Below are 14,412 nucleotides of genomic sequence, written 5' to 3' on the forward strand. Positions count from 1 at the left end.
TCATGGACTAAATTGACTTTAGTGCTATCAATATTAGTATATATCTATGATTTTTACAACCATGACATGTAAACTCGGATATTATACAGTTTATACAAAGTTTTATTTTCACTAAATGGTGGGAAGTAGGGAGACATTCGCTGCAATATTATCCTTTAACACAAAAGCAATTTGAACAGAGTTGGCTTCAAATTATTTTTCTTAATTAAATATAACATATTTCTATACCTCTTAAAAATTTTAAAAAGTCTGTAGCGAGTACAAAAACAAACAAAAAAGTTATAACGAAATAAACTTCATCAAATAAACTATAACCACAATGCAATTTTATATTATTTGATTGATTTCATCACAAGTTTACTGCTAATAAACTTGTGTTGCTCATTGTGTTTTTAAGTTTTCTTCCTAATTAAAAAAAAGGATATTTCTCCACTGATATTTTTAGCGCATAGGTACTGCAATTGAAACACTACATTTTATCATATGTTTTACTATTTAAATTTAAGATGCTTCCAGTCCAAAAAATACTCGTCTAAGTATTTTTATTTATTGTGAAAAACTTATTTATTTTGACCCAGTCAAGAATCAAAGTTGATACCTTATACACAACTGCAGTAAACTATGTGTTCTTTTGAAATTTAAGTTTAATTTAAGATATTGAAGCTGGTGGTGTTAAAAAAAATAAAATTGTTTTATAGAATTTATGATTTTGTCCTTTTCTCCTTGGGTTTTTATTATTTATGTATGTGTTTTATATCATTTGATAGTACTTTCTCCCACCGTTTTTATTTGAATAAAAGTAAAAAATATCTTCCTAATTTGTACGAGTTTACAAAATTATTATATCATCTAAAGTGTTGATCTATGTTTTTAGTTTTTGGGTTAAGTTTAAAACACATTTATTACATCGATATTTATTTACATATATTTCTTTTGCAAAAATAAATCATGTACAATAAATTGGTTGTTTTATTTCAAGAGCTCGAAGAAACTAAACATATGAATGGCTCATTTATGAAACATTTGGAATCTGGGTAAGCATTTCCAATAATCTTACACAAATAACAGTTTTGCACACTTTTGACTAGAAATAAAATAATTCAGAAGCTATAAATGTTAGTAAATATTTGCACATAACCACTTACTGACTTTTCTATGTATGTAGGTTTCTATGAATGTTTTCTATGTACGTTTCGAAACTGATAGAGCAGTAGTAGTAGTGATGCTATATATCACGAAAGAAGACGCACTCTCGGTGGACCATTGGGTAACCTGAGGATGTGAGAGCACTCGCCCTCTACCTAATAGTCCATTACTGTAAGGACGTACTCAGTATATATATTTTCTTTTCTTCTTGGAGGGTAAGAGTTAATTTATGGGGACCAGTCACAGTGGATCTACGCAGGTCGCTGTGAAGTCAGGTGCTTAAATAAATGGCTAAATGGCACTGACCTCTATTTACAAGAATTAGAATAAGTGGTTATATAAAAATATTTACTAATGTTTATTGAAATGTTTGACCACAAAGTTTAAATATTAATAATATAATTAAGAAGCTGTTTATCTAAATTTTAAATAAAATAATCTTACTTGTATTGTTTCATGTTTTTATTATACTTTTTAATTGAACTTTTCATATGGGTAACAAAAAAGAACAAGAGAAGCTAAGAGGCCAAATATTTGTAGTTTTACAAATTCATTTGAGAATAAAATCACAAGTAAAATTCTTTAGAAAGCGAAAACAAAAGCAACTCCTTTATGTTGTGAATGTGAAACCGCATGTAAATAATATTTCCATATCATTTAAATATTCGTGGATCAAGTGGATAAAATAAACATTTACCTTATAATTAACCTGGTTGAAAACAAAGTTGTTTTATTTTCATTTTAATTATAATTAATAAACACAAAGTTAGTGCTTTAAATATATACATTTTATATTTACTTTACAACTCCCATCTGATCTTTCTGATAATTTTTTACACACAAAATTAAATAGTACATAAAACAAATACTAAACAGTCGTGTATACACAAATAAATAGTATATTTATTATGCATGTGCACATGAATAATACATTATGTAACCGAAAACTAATGTTCTAAAATATAAATTAAATTCTACCAATGCAAGACTCAAAAATTTGCATCTAAATTCACTTAGTAATTGATACTAATGTAATTTTTGGGAAGGTATTAAACACGGTATTAAAAAGTCTTTCACATTAAATTCTACGTGTCTTCTCTAGATCGCATCAAGTTAGGTAAATCAATATGTTCCATTTGTATAAATGAAACTGCGTCAAAAGTAACAATACCGAGAAGAAATGGAACACTGGTAGGAAGAGATTCGCTGACTCTTGATAAAGCTGCAGGACTTGGAATGGGTGTTGTATCACTGAAAATGAGCAAACAGTATCTCAATTATTGCATGTAATGTGTTATTTTTTGATAATGCTTATTTCGCGACATTATTCAACATGAAAATAAATAGTAACCAAAAAAAATATTCACCAATTATGTTAATATGCCTTGCATCTAAAATGTTAGGGTTTCGATAAGTCTTAAACATTTCATTTTGGCATCACAGAAATAGTTTTAATGTGTATTTCAGCAAAAGTCTACGATACTGCTTACTTTTGAGATACAGAATACATTGTAAGTCATTTAATATCATTGAAAGTAAATAAGCTCATTTATCAGCATCAATAAATACTCGAGGCAAAGGTATTTAAAAAAATGGTAAACGATAATTTGAATGAGGAAGTTCAGTGGTTTTTAATATTTTTTTTTTTTGCAGACTATCAAACTGAGCAAAAATAACATTTTAAATATTTTTATGTATTTGTGTTATCAGCATTATTTTTAAAGTTTTGTAATTTTGAAATTACTCTGCATGTGACGTCACAAGTTCTCTTCGGTGAGTTCTGCTAACTAGTGGCTTCCCGTAAACCAGAAATCTATCACAACACTCTATCATCAGTTGACTCGGAAGAACTAGTGCATCGTTCAAAGTAGTTCATTTTTATTATTTTTTTCATATATTTTCAAGAAACTTCACCGTACATTGAATGGTCTAATTTTTACCGCACATAAGAAAACATTTTTATATCCAATTTCCTATAGCCCTGAACTCTCTCATTATAAAATATAAAATATTGAATATGGTTAGATATTTACAAGTTCAGTAAACTTACCCTAATACAACAATGCTGAATGATGGATGTGGCAGGTCAGACTTTCTCAAAGTCTTAAAACTGGGTAAATACATATCATAAGATATCTTCAATCTGTCATCCCCCTTCGCAGCACTTCCGAAAAGTTTCTGATCATCGTAAGCGGAATTTAAGATCTGTAATCGTTCCAAAACAGTGGAAACAGATTTGCAGTCTTCCGGTCTTACGAGTGGGTGCGTTTTGTCAATCTTGATAGTTATGTCATTCAATCGTGATTCTGTCGCATCATTTGGTGTGGATTCATCGTCACTTATGCAGACTGTACCCGAATCGCGTTTCCTCTGGAAAAGTCTTTTAGCTTGCCCCCAACTTTGGATTAGCCAATCTTTTTCATAACTCAACTCCCTTACGTTGTTGAGAATCGCGTAACTGATTTTCAGGTTTGAACTCGCTATGTGAATATGTCTCGGCTTCTTCTGAGAGTAAACTGGCCTATTCCAAGAGTCTTTCTTAGGATACCATGTCCCAAATATACTAGCATCTTTGGAATGATCACAGACAACTTTCTTCTTACTTCTAGGAATTGTTTCTACATAACTATTACCTGTTTCTTTGGGGTTGGTTTCAGAATCTTTAGAAATTATTTTACCTAACTGATCACCATTTTGTTCAATTTTATCATTAGATAAACTGCACACGTCAAATTCAGAATCAGACGAGCTGTATGATGTGTTGACTTGAAAAGTTAATTTGGATTCCGATTGACTTCTTTTGGTTCGTAATTTTCTTCTAACCTTTCGCTTGACTCTGGAATCTGAACTCGGTGAGTAATTATTCTTTAGTCTGGAAACTTTACATGGTGAACAATCAGAATCGGAACTCAATTGTAATACTTTGTCATTTTCTACGGTAGTCAAACATCTTTTGGCATTAGTTAAGGGCACTTCTTGACACATATTGCTATGGTTTGATATTTTCTTCAATAAACACTGAGGCGTTTTAAAATCTAAAGTATAATCTTCATTAAACTTTTGATTGAACTTATCAACAGACAGCTTTAAGGCTTTTCTAAGATCATCAGATTGTTCATTTGGGCTAATTATAGAATATCTCGAAATAAGAGCTTTTATTTGTCTAAAAATACTTTCTTTCGAAATATTAGTACCACTGCTGGCAGTTTCTGGAGGTCTAGAATAGTGCACATTTTCCGGAGGAGAAATTTTACACTTGTAACAATGATTAGTTTGATTTCTGCAACGTTTCCTGTGAGACGGATTACTCTGACTTTGGGCATTGCTATTACGGGCACTGAACATTTGTGAAAAGTTGTTTTCTCTTTCCGAACTGCACGAGTTATAATTGGGATAGTTATGTCCTAAATTATTACTCGGAAATGCATTGGATCTACTGCAGAACATACTGAAAGGCTGAAAAAAGAAATTGGGAGCGAATCTCGGCCTGCTATTGAATTGCGTAAAAAAGAATGGTCGTTGACCAAAATTATTAGAAAAACTATTGACTCTTCCAAACATCCCATTCATGTGAGGAAACTGGAAATTGTTCAAGAAGTTTGCTTGTCGAGAAGACAACTGATGGAAAATATGATTCCAAAAATACATATTATTGGCAAAATTATTACGACCGACAAAATGAGAGTTAACATTTCTAGAATTTTGCGTTTGGGAATTAGACCTTGCAGCATCTTGATGACTATAATTTGTGATACATTTCAACATGGGATTGCGGCTATTTGAAGCTTCATCATAGAAATTAACACCATTACTATCAACATCATTCATATTACTTTTGTTTGATAACTTATTCAGTACTAAAAGATAATTATTTTTATGTAATGTAATATCAGGTGGGATGTACTTTTTATCTGGAGCCTTTAAATACATCACATTTTTATGGTAACAGTTTGGTATGGAATCTAAGATATTTAATTTCAGTGAAAACGACGGTAAGCACTCGACTTCAACGGGGTCAGAGTCATGGGATAAACTAGAACATACATTAATTTCACTATCCAGATTATTTGCATCACCATTACATATGGGTTGATTACAATTTGAATCATCTACGACCATGCAATCATCACTGGAACTATCGATATCCATACACGTTTGATTATTTATATCTTCAATATTTGATTCACTTTCGTTTATAACTGAACCATCATTTTCTTCTACAATTAAAACTGTTTCAACACACATTTCTATTGCATCATCAATAATTTCTTTATCAATCTCGATATCACTTTTGTTTAATTGGTTTTCGGAAAAATCTTGTAAATTATTATTATCATTACTTTCACTATTAATTAAATCTACAGGATCACAATCTTCACTATCCTTGGTAATACAAATATTATCTTCTCCGCCGGTACGATCCTTAGATCCTAAAATATTACTAGTATCCGCTTTACTCGAGTCGCTATCACCACATTTAGCATACTGCCTCGTTTCATCGTATCTGATCAATTTGTAGCCTTGCTTAGACAGTAAAGAATAAACTCTGTACTCATTTAGTGAAAGAGATTTTCCGATCAATAAGCAATATGCTTGCTGAATTGAAACTGGAACTCCGTAGTATTTAAGTTCTAATGAATTCTGTAAAAAGGACAAAAAACTAATTGAAAATAAGAAAAGAACAAAACACGAGGAAATTTTTGACAGTTTATAGTACCTAGTTAAATTCAAGTTGACATTTTTAGATAAATTTGTACCCAAATTAAAATCAGAAATTAATTGCTAGCAATCGTAAAGTTTAATAAGTTAAACTATTAGTGGTCAATATTTGATTCAAAGAGAAGAGGCAACAGACTAACTTGTAGATATTTGGAAATTATGATAGAAAAATACTATTAAAAAAATTTCATTGTAAACTATGCCGTTAACAGTAACGGCTTATAAATTATCGACTACAACAAATTTATATTATTAAAAAGCTTTATTTACCATTTCCATTAGATGTAACGTTTCTTCTGGTAATAAATACAATTGTTGATTTATTATTTGTCCCATATGAAGCCACTGGCTTCCTTTCTTTCCTGTTACCAGAGCTTTCTGTTTGTCATCTTGCCATTCTGCTTGTGTCAAAGTGCTCCTGTAATCAATACACATATAAGTTCATACTCACCATTAAAACAAATATTTCATGTTGAACTTGCGAGAAATTAAACCAGAGGAGTAGAGCACGTTTGGCAAATGTACCAACCATTATCTCCACCACGCATCTCCACTCGATTTTACCCGAGTAGTCGTCAAGTCAAAAACACTGTCCAGGATTCTGGATCTATTTCACACACAGAATTGTATTCATTATTCGCCTGGACAGACAGTGTGTTTATTAAAAATTCATCTTATAAACAAAAAAAAGCTACTAACATCACAATTATTTCTAAGGCATATATTACGTCAAAGTCTACTGTTATTAGAATGTCATCACATTGCAGCAATTGTCAGAAAAAATATGGGACTGCTTGTAGCTATGGATAGGTTATACACTTCGCACGGTTATAAAACTTCAAATAGACTGTAGGTTTACCTTTTTTCTACTCTTTGCCATTCGAGAACACATTTCCTAGCTTCTAAAGCACTTTCAATTTGCTTTTTCTCAAGCCAGGTTCCACTGGGAACAACAGATTTGGCTCCCTTTGTTGGCAAAAAAGAATCTGATTTCCTTCCGCCCGTTTCCATCAATTGCTTGCCACTAAAAAAATATTTGATTAGATACAAAGTTCGACCATGGCGAAGAAATGTCAATGAGTAAATAAACACGTATTTAATCTAAATCTGTTGATAATTAAGGGCGCAAAAAATATTTAGGATGGTGAAATGCCAATCAATGTAAAATAACACATTTTTTAAAACTTACGATAGCAATTTCACATTATTAGCCATTACTCAAATTTACATGAGCACGACAGGGACGAAATGTCAAATTTAACAGATTGTTAACCATAAACAATTTTATTATCATTTCTGATCATTTCAGAACGCATAGACAGTGACAGAAATTTAAAATATTGAGCTGAAAAGTATGATGTAGAAAAACATAGGTTTTTTTTTCCTTTATTAGGGCTTGCTACCTAAATATTATAACATCGGCCGAAAACAAGTTACATGAATTTACAAAATATAATTAACATAAAAAGACCCAAACAGAAAGGAATAACAATTTAGACACAAACAACAGACAACAAAAATAAGGGTACAAGAATAATAAAATAATAATTGTAATAATAAATATATAACTAAACTAAGAAAACTCCAACATAAATGGAAATAGGCACTAACGGAAAAACCCGCAAAAACCAGATAACGCCTATTTAACAAAAAAGAAATACTTACTTGAAACTCATTGAAATATTTTTATGAATTAAAATTTAAGGAGAAAAATTTAAATTATGAAGATAAATAGGTAAACAATCACTCTGAGATGTCGTTAATCATTTACTTTCATGTCACTTCCCAAAATAAAAGATTACAAAATGTGTACCTCTCTTTACATTTGTTTTACTCGGGGTATACGTTTCACATAGTACCGTGTAAAAAATATGAGATCTGTAGAAAAAAGCTGTATGAAATCGGTTTCTCGATATTAGGGTACTATTATATTAGGGTACATATAAGTTTCGAGGGCACTTCTTACTGCTCAGTTGGCACATTAAAAATAATTATAATTAATTACTTACCTGATAATTAATTACCTAAGACGGCGTCAGCATATATTTTTTCATATTCCGATATACAAGACCAACCTGCCGATGGTTATGCCTGTTGGAAGGGCTAACTCTATGCTGAACAACATTGCTCTGGATGTTGATCTGTTCCATGTATTCGAAGGGGTTTTCCGGAGCAGCATTCTCCTATTACTTTGACAAGAGTCTATTTCATGTATTTTTTTGTTTTTATAATATGTACGTCTTAAATTTTAGTTTGTAATATATATGTTATTTTTAAATAAACGAATTGAATTGAATTGTTTAAAAATAGATTAAGGATTTCAATAAATGAAATTGAATACTATTTATTGTAACTTAATTTTTTTCTTAAATGTATCATGTCATCAAAGTGCTTTAAAAAATCTTAACAAAGATTATTCACTTTCATAACTTTATTATATACTCGTATTTTACGCTAAGTAAAGGGGCAATGTCGGGCATTCCAATTACGAATAGTATAATATTATATTCTTATTCTTAGAGGGGGGATCAATGCTATTCAAGCTTCTGACGTCACTGTGACCTGTAAAGATCTCAACAATATTTTGAGTTTGTCCAAATTTTTGTAGACAAGGACTGGATTCGACTCCCTGGGAAGCTGTTTATATTAACATATTACAACAGAGATGAAGAACATTTAAGAAAAGGTAATATAGAAGTCTAGGCATCTACAGGGCTTATGACCTGTCAATGGCTGGTTTAAGTGGGCCACTTAAACCGTTGACATTAACTTTACGTGAGAGTGGTTTAATTATTTTTTTGTCACTTTTTTGTCACAGCTTAATAAGTACAAAAGTATACCATTTGATACTTGGGTTACCGTATATTCACGGAAACTAGACCACTGTGCACGTGCAAACCACGAGCCTACTGCGTGATATCGCATGACACATCACGGCAAAAAACTACACGACATGATAAAATACAATACAGAGTATCGAGATTTATTATTTTACAATTACTTATTCAGTTAATGCCTGGCAAATGCAATAACCAGTATACCATGAGACCGACTAATCTCCAGTCGATTTCCTTTTACTGGATTACCAGAGAGTACTTGCTAAATTTAGATAATGATTTTGATAAAATTATCATTAAAATCTATTTTGTGAAGTTTTACAATATTATTTTAATCGGGTTGTGGTCCCGTGGCCTGGTGTTACGGACTCACGGATCAGAGGTCCGAGGTTCGAACCTCACTCTGCCCCTACTTGATTTCCATTTTCTAATAGTGAGTTATTTACAACTCGTTGCAAATGGTCACCAAAATTGAAATATTTGGGTGAATTAAAAGAACGCTAATATTTCTTTAAATGAATTATTTTAAATGAGGCGTTTTTATTGGTATTTTTATCAAAGTCATTCACTATGCAGTTTTACGTTTATTTTTTAAATATTTTCAAATTTAAATAGGTACTAACAAATCTAATAAATCTCCTATAATTTTACCGTGCCGTTTAGTTTAATATGATATGTGTGAAATAGGTTATTTTCCGTTGGGTATCACGCGGCTGGTTTGTGTATTTGGAAATTCTTGTAATAATAAACAGACTTTAGTTATATATATATATATATATTTCAAACCTGTAAAAAAGCCTTTATATCATATCCTTTATATCAATATCAAATACAAAGAAAGTTAATGTCGCATTTTTTGCATATCCGTCGTTGTTCTACGATTCCGACGATATATCCTCATGTCATGAACATAAAATTGAGTGTCATTATTCTTCGAATTTGGTGTAATGTGTGATAAGTGATGATGGATGACGTAGATATGTGGGCAGGTTTACGAGTTTTATAACTGACGTAGGTAATATTCAAATTACATCAAAATGTCGTTACTTTTTGAGCGATGACGCGTTGAATTTAAATTAATTCATTAATGGGGTAGAAATTCGCTCAGAAAAAAAAGGGTTTGGGGGGAAATAAATACAAGTGACCGATCGAAGTTTCGGTTTCGGGCAGTTTAAGATAAAATAAATGCGTTTCGATTTTTTTTTTATTATAAAAAAATAAAATTATTGTTTGTACTCCCAGGAGTTACAACCAAACTTATTTTGGGACAGAATTTTGAAAATAATAACAATTTTTGATTTTTTATTTCGGCTTTTATTTAAACGGCTAAATAGTGCAGAGCCAATTTTAGCATCATCACTCCCTTTCCGTGACTAATGATGCATAGGGCACTCCATTGGTACACCACTCGCAGCGTATCTTGATCATTTTTGTTACATGAAGGAAAGGTGGTCAGTCTTACACTTCAGGTAAAAGCCCAGGGACTATGAAATATTCTGGTCTGAAAACACCCTTTTAAATAAATATTTCATATCAACCATGTCGGGAATCTATCAGACTACGGGCCGACAACATAATATAAACCTTAGAAAGCTATTTTATGCTCATCTAATGTAGAAATAACTTACATAATAATGTACATATAAATAAATAAAAATAATCTTCTCAAAAAAGAAAAACTAAGAACAGAAGTTAAATAAAAAGAATACATGGGGGTATTAAGCAAACTTAGAAATCTCCATCGGAGGAGTTACTGAGATATTTGTGAAAAACTTTGGAAAAAGCATTGTGATTTCGAATTATTATTTTTTTTTTATTTTTTATTTTTTTTTTTTTTTTTTTTTATTTATTTGGATAACCAACAGCTATAATTATCACATATTTATATAACAAAACAAATAACAAATAAGCCAATTACAGGTTTTCACAAGTAGCATCACAGTAAGTTAAAAAAGATTCTCGAACATAAAATGAATAGTAATTAAATGTAAATTTAAAAGAAAAGAAAAAAATACTACGAGTTATTTCGAAAGCAAAAGCCGCACGTTATTAAGATTATTTTCAAATAAATCTATGTTAAATGATTTATTAATTACATTAAAATTATTAAAAGTTCGCCATAAATATGAATTTTGCCTATAATTAGATGAAACAAGAGGTATGTGAAGAAGAGGGTTATTTCTTAAAACTTTGGAAGGAACATTGATAGAAAGTTTGCAAAGTAGTTCAGGACAGTCAATTGAACCAGAGGCAATTTTAAGTAAATAAATTATGTCCGCTATTTCGCGACGTTTTTGCAGAGGCAGTAGGTGATGTTTTTTACATATATGAATATACTGGTCAGATTTAAACTCAAGTTTCAACCGGAAACACATGAACTTTACGAATTTTTTTTGAATATTTTCAATGCGTGATATCTGCACATTGTACATAGGATTCCATATTTGTGATGCATATTCTAAGTTGCTTCGCACTAATGTACAGTAAAGGATTTTAAGTGTCTTTGCCATAGTGAACGACGTAGAGCTACGCATAACAAAGCCAAGCGCACGCGATGACTTTTTTATGATGCTGTCAACATGGGTGTCAAAAAGTAATTTACTATCATGGAAGACACCTAGATCCTTTACACATAATGAGCGTTGGAGGTTTTGACCCTTAAGCACATAGTTAGTACGTAAAAAATTTACTTTGCGACTAAATGTAATAACTGAACACTTAGAAGGATTAAGGTCCAAGCAGTTGGAGTTGCAGTAATCCTCTAGACGGTCGAGATCTGACTGCAGATCAAAGACGTCAGCTGGGGTCTTGATTGTTGCAAAAATTTTCATGTCGTCAGCAAAACAAAGCAAGCGCGAAGAGGTAAAGCATTTATCAATGTCGTTAACAAAAATTATGAAGAGCAAAGGTCCCAGAAGAGACCCTTGAGGCACCCCGCTGGGGACCCGTACCCAACTAGAAATAAAATTATTAACCACTACCGCTTGCGACCTGTTGTCTATATAAGATGAAAACCATCTGAAGAGGTCACCTCTAATACCGATTTTAGTTAATTTTTTTAATAGTAATTTGTGATCGATTCGGTCGAAGCATTTACTATAATCGGTGTAAATAACGTCTACCTGATGACCACCGTCCATTGAATCAGTAAGGTAATCATTAAGTAAGATTAAATTTGACACAGTAGATCTCCCTTTTAGAAAACCATGTTGAGATGGACTCAGTGAGTTTTTAATGGCGGAATATAGTTGGTTATAGATTATCCTTTCAAATACTTTAGACACTATACACAGTTTAGAAATTGGTCTATAATTGGCAATGTCGGTTTTAGGCCCTTTCTTGTGGACTGGTGTTATAAAAGCGGATTTCCAAATATGTGGGATTGTGCATTCTTTGAGAGATCTTTTGAATAGCAAAGTGATCGGTACACATATAGTACTAGCAGAATTTATGAGAAAACATGCGGGAAGGTGATCAGGTCCAGCTGATTTTGAAGTATCTAGCTTTAAGAGTAGATTTTTTACATAGTCTGTGGTAATCACTATGGAATTAATATCTGAGGTATACACATGAGACGAGGTAGATGAGGGATTAGTGGAATTTCTCGATTGGATACTAGCTGGATTTAGAAAAGTGGAGTGAAAATATTCAGAAAATGCGTTGCAAATTTCAATACCAGTGTTTACTCGCATATTACCTAATACAAGACTATTAGGAATACAGTTAGATTTGGATTTGGACTCCACATACGACCAGAAATTTTTAGGTGAGTCCTCGATGGACTTTTCCACGAAGGCAATGTAAGAATCGTGACAATCCTTTTCAAGATGTTTGATTCTATCACGTAATAATTTAAAAGTTATTAGATTGGAGTGATTGCCGTAAGTCTTATATTTTCTTAAGTATTTATCCTTTTCTTTAATTGCTTTTACTAGCGCGGGGGAGTACCATATAGGATATGAACTGTTCAAAGTCTTAACAGCGGGTACAAATTTATCTCTCAGATTTGTAAAAGTATTGTAAAAAAAGTTTACGGATTCGTCAAATGATCTAATTGAGAATTCAGTATGCCAGTCGATGTTAGAGATTGTACTATTTATTGAATCAAAGTTTGCTTTATTAAACAGATATTTAGTTAGCGGTGCAGGCTTCAGGTAAGTAAGTTCAATAAATTGAGCATTAATGAAGAGAGCATTATGATGCGGGTCAATAGGTACCAATGGGTCCATACATTCACTAACATTAACAATGTCATTAGAAATTACCAAATCTAGGATCCGTCCGTGCTTATTAAAAATTCCATTAAATTGCGACAAGTTATGTGTATTCAATTCATCGATAAGTAGGTACTCATCGTGACTTTGAGCATTAGAAGGCAAGTATGAAACATTATCAGTTGAAAGCCACTTAATACCGCTCAAGTTGAAATCACCTATTATCAAATATTTGTCAAGCGGGTTATTAGTAATTGTCATATTTAACTTAGAGAAAAAATTTATCAATTGGTCGGAAAAGGAATTGCCTGATTTTTGTTTACATAGGTATAGAACACATAAGTGTAGTTTGGTGCGCGTGCGGGTACCTGCGAGATTAAGAGATAGCGTTAGCCACAGATCTTCAGCGCTGGAGTTGAATGTCGGCTGGGCAATAGCTGATATTTCTTTACGTACCGCTAGGAGAACACCGCCGCCCCGCGACTGTCCCGTTGCCGTGTAATCCCGATCGCGACGCCAAACCATATAGCGGCTGTCAAATAGTTCACTATCGGAAATGTTGTCGTTTATCCACGTTTCGGATAGAGCTATAATATCGTAACTAGATATGCTTAAATTACGTTGGAATATAGTAGTCTTAGAACGTAATCCCCTTACATTCTGGTACAGTATATTTAAGTTGGTGTTAGCCATAAGAAAGATCGTAAATATTAATTAACATAATTATGAAACAAATTAAAATAGAAACATGCGAGTATTGATTCCGAAGATTACCGGTAGGTAGTTTAAGCAGAAAAAAATAAATGTAATGTGTTAGAGCGGGCGAGCGGATATAGTTTGCAATAAATGTGCGAATAAAAGAGACATAAAGATGTAGATACTTGCGTTGTAGATAAATAAAGTTAAATTGTAAGTAAACATTATGCTTGACTCAATGGAGAATGCTAAGATTGCGGTGTCAAGTAGTTTAATTGAAATCTATTTTTGCAAGATTTAGAGATGGTTTTAAATTACGGCATTAACAACTAATTTTCCGTTTTTGGTGGAGATTTCTTAGCTTCCTTCTAATACCCTCACATGTTCAAATTAATAAAAATAAATGACTGTTAAGGAATCAAACAAAAATTGTGATTTTTTCGTGAAAGAGATCGAATATAAATAATTATGTTATACTCGTATTAAGTACTTTGGTGGTCTCAGGATTTGCAGCCACTGTTCTAACAGGGGTGAGTGGATCCACCCTGCAGTGAGTGGCTGGAGCTTTTTAGGCGTTCCCGTAGACTCCAGGCTCTTGGGTGAAGTAGGGCAGCGAATGAGTTTACCCGTCCAGCTGTAAACATTTTGTAGGTACAGCAGTACTACCTAGGCTATCCAACACGGTGTTTCAACGAAATATCAGAGGAAAATTCCTAATTTTAAAAACCCTCTTAAAAAAAAAACTGATTTTATAAAATGAAAACAATTCATTACAATAATGTTTTTAATTGATAAAATCC

General features: G+C 32.1%; 2 protein-coding genes across 2 annotated transcripts; both read right to left on the reverse strand.

Moving 5' to 3' along the window:
* Positions 1-1,590: 1,590 nt before the first annotated feature.
* Positions 1,591-7,129, reverse strand: LOC148273028 (uncharacterized). The gene is made up of 5 exons (XM_088239255.1): positions 7,055-7,129; positions 6,725-6,889; positions 6,136-6,283; positions 3,197-5,787; positions 1,591-2,397 (listed from the first exon to the last, which is right to left on the reverse strand). Exons 1-5 carry the CDS (start codon positions 7,078-7,080, stop codon positions 2,232-2,234), a joined length of 3,096 nt encoding a protein of 1,031 aa, XP_088095381.1. The 5' UTR covers positions 7,081-7,129; the 3' UTR covers positions 1,591-2,231.
* A 1,745-nt stretch (positions 7,130-8,874) lies between these two features.
* Positions 8,875-13,739, reverse strand: LOC148273029 (uncharacterized). Its single transcript, XM_088239253.1, has 2 exons — positions 12,389-13,739; positions 8,875-8,964 (listed from the first exon to the last, which is right to left on the reverse strand). The coding sequence occupies exons 1-2, from the start codon at positions 13,607-13,609 to the stop codon at positions 8,875-8,877; spliced, it is 1,311 nt and encodes a 436-aa protein (XP_088095379.1). The 5' UTR covers positions 13,610-13,739.
* Between the last annotated feature and the right edge of the window lie 673 nt (positions 13,740-14,412).

This window comes from Micrasema longulum, unplaced genomic scaffold (assembly GCF_059751315.1).
Source record: "Micrasema longulum isolate JH-2025_06_02 unplaced genomic scaffold, ASM5975131v1 h1tg002101l, whole genome shotgun sequence".
Lineage (NCBI taxonomy): Eukaryota > Metazoa > Arthropoda > Insecta > Trichoptera > Brachycentridae > Micrasema > Micrasema longulum.

Coding starts and splice junctions, on each gene's coding strand:
- LOC148273028 (XM_088239255.1), bottom strand. CDS start 7,080: ATGGCTAATAATGTGAAATTGCTATC. Junction 6,284..6,724: donor TGGCAAAGAGTAGAAAAAAG/GTAAACCTACAG, acceptor TATTGATTACAG/GAGCACTTTGACACAAGCAG. Junction 5,788..6,135: donor CGTTACATCTAATGGAAATG/GTAAATAAAGCT, acceptor TCCTTTTTACAG/AATTCATTAGAACTTAAATA.
- LOC148273029 (XM_088239253.1), bottom strand. CDS start 13,609: ATGGCTAACACCAACTTAAATATACTGTACCAGAATGTAAGGGGATTA. Junction 8,965..12,388: donor TTGTATTAGGTAATATGCGA/GTAAACACTGGT, acceptor ATCTAAATTTAG/CAAGTACTCTCTGGTAATCC.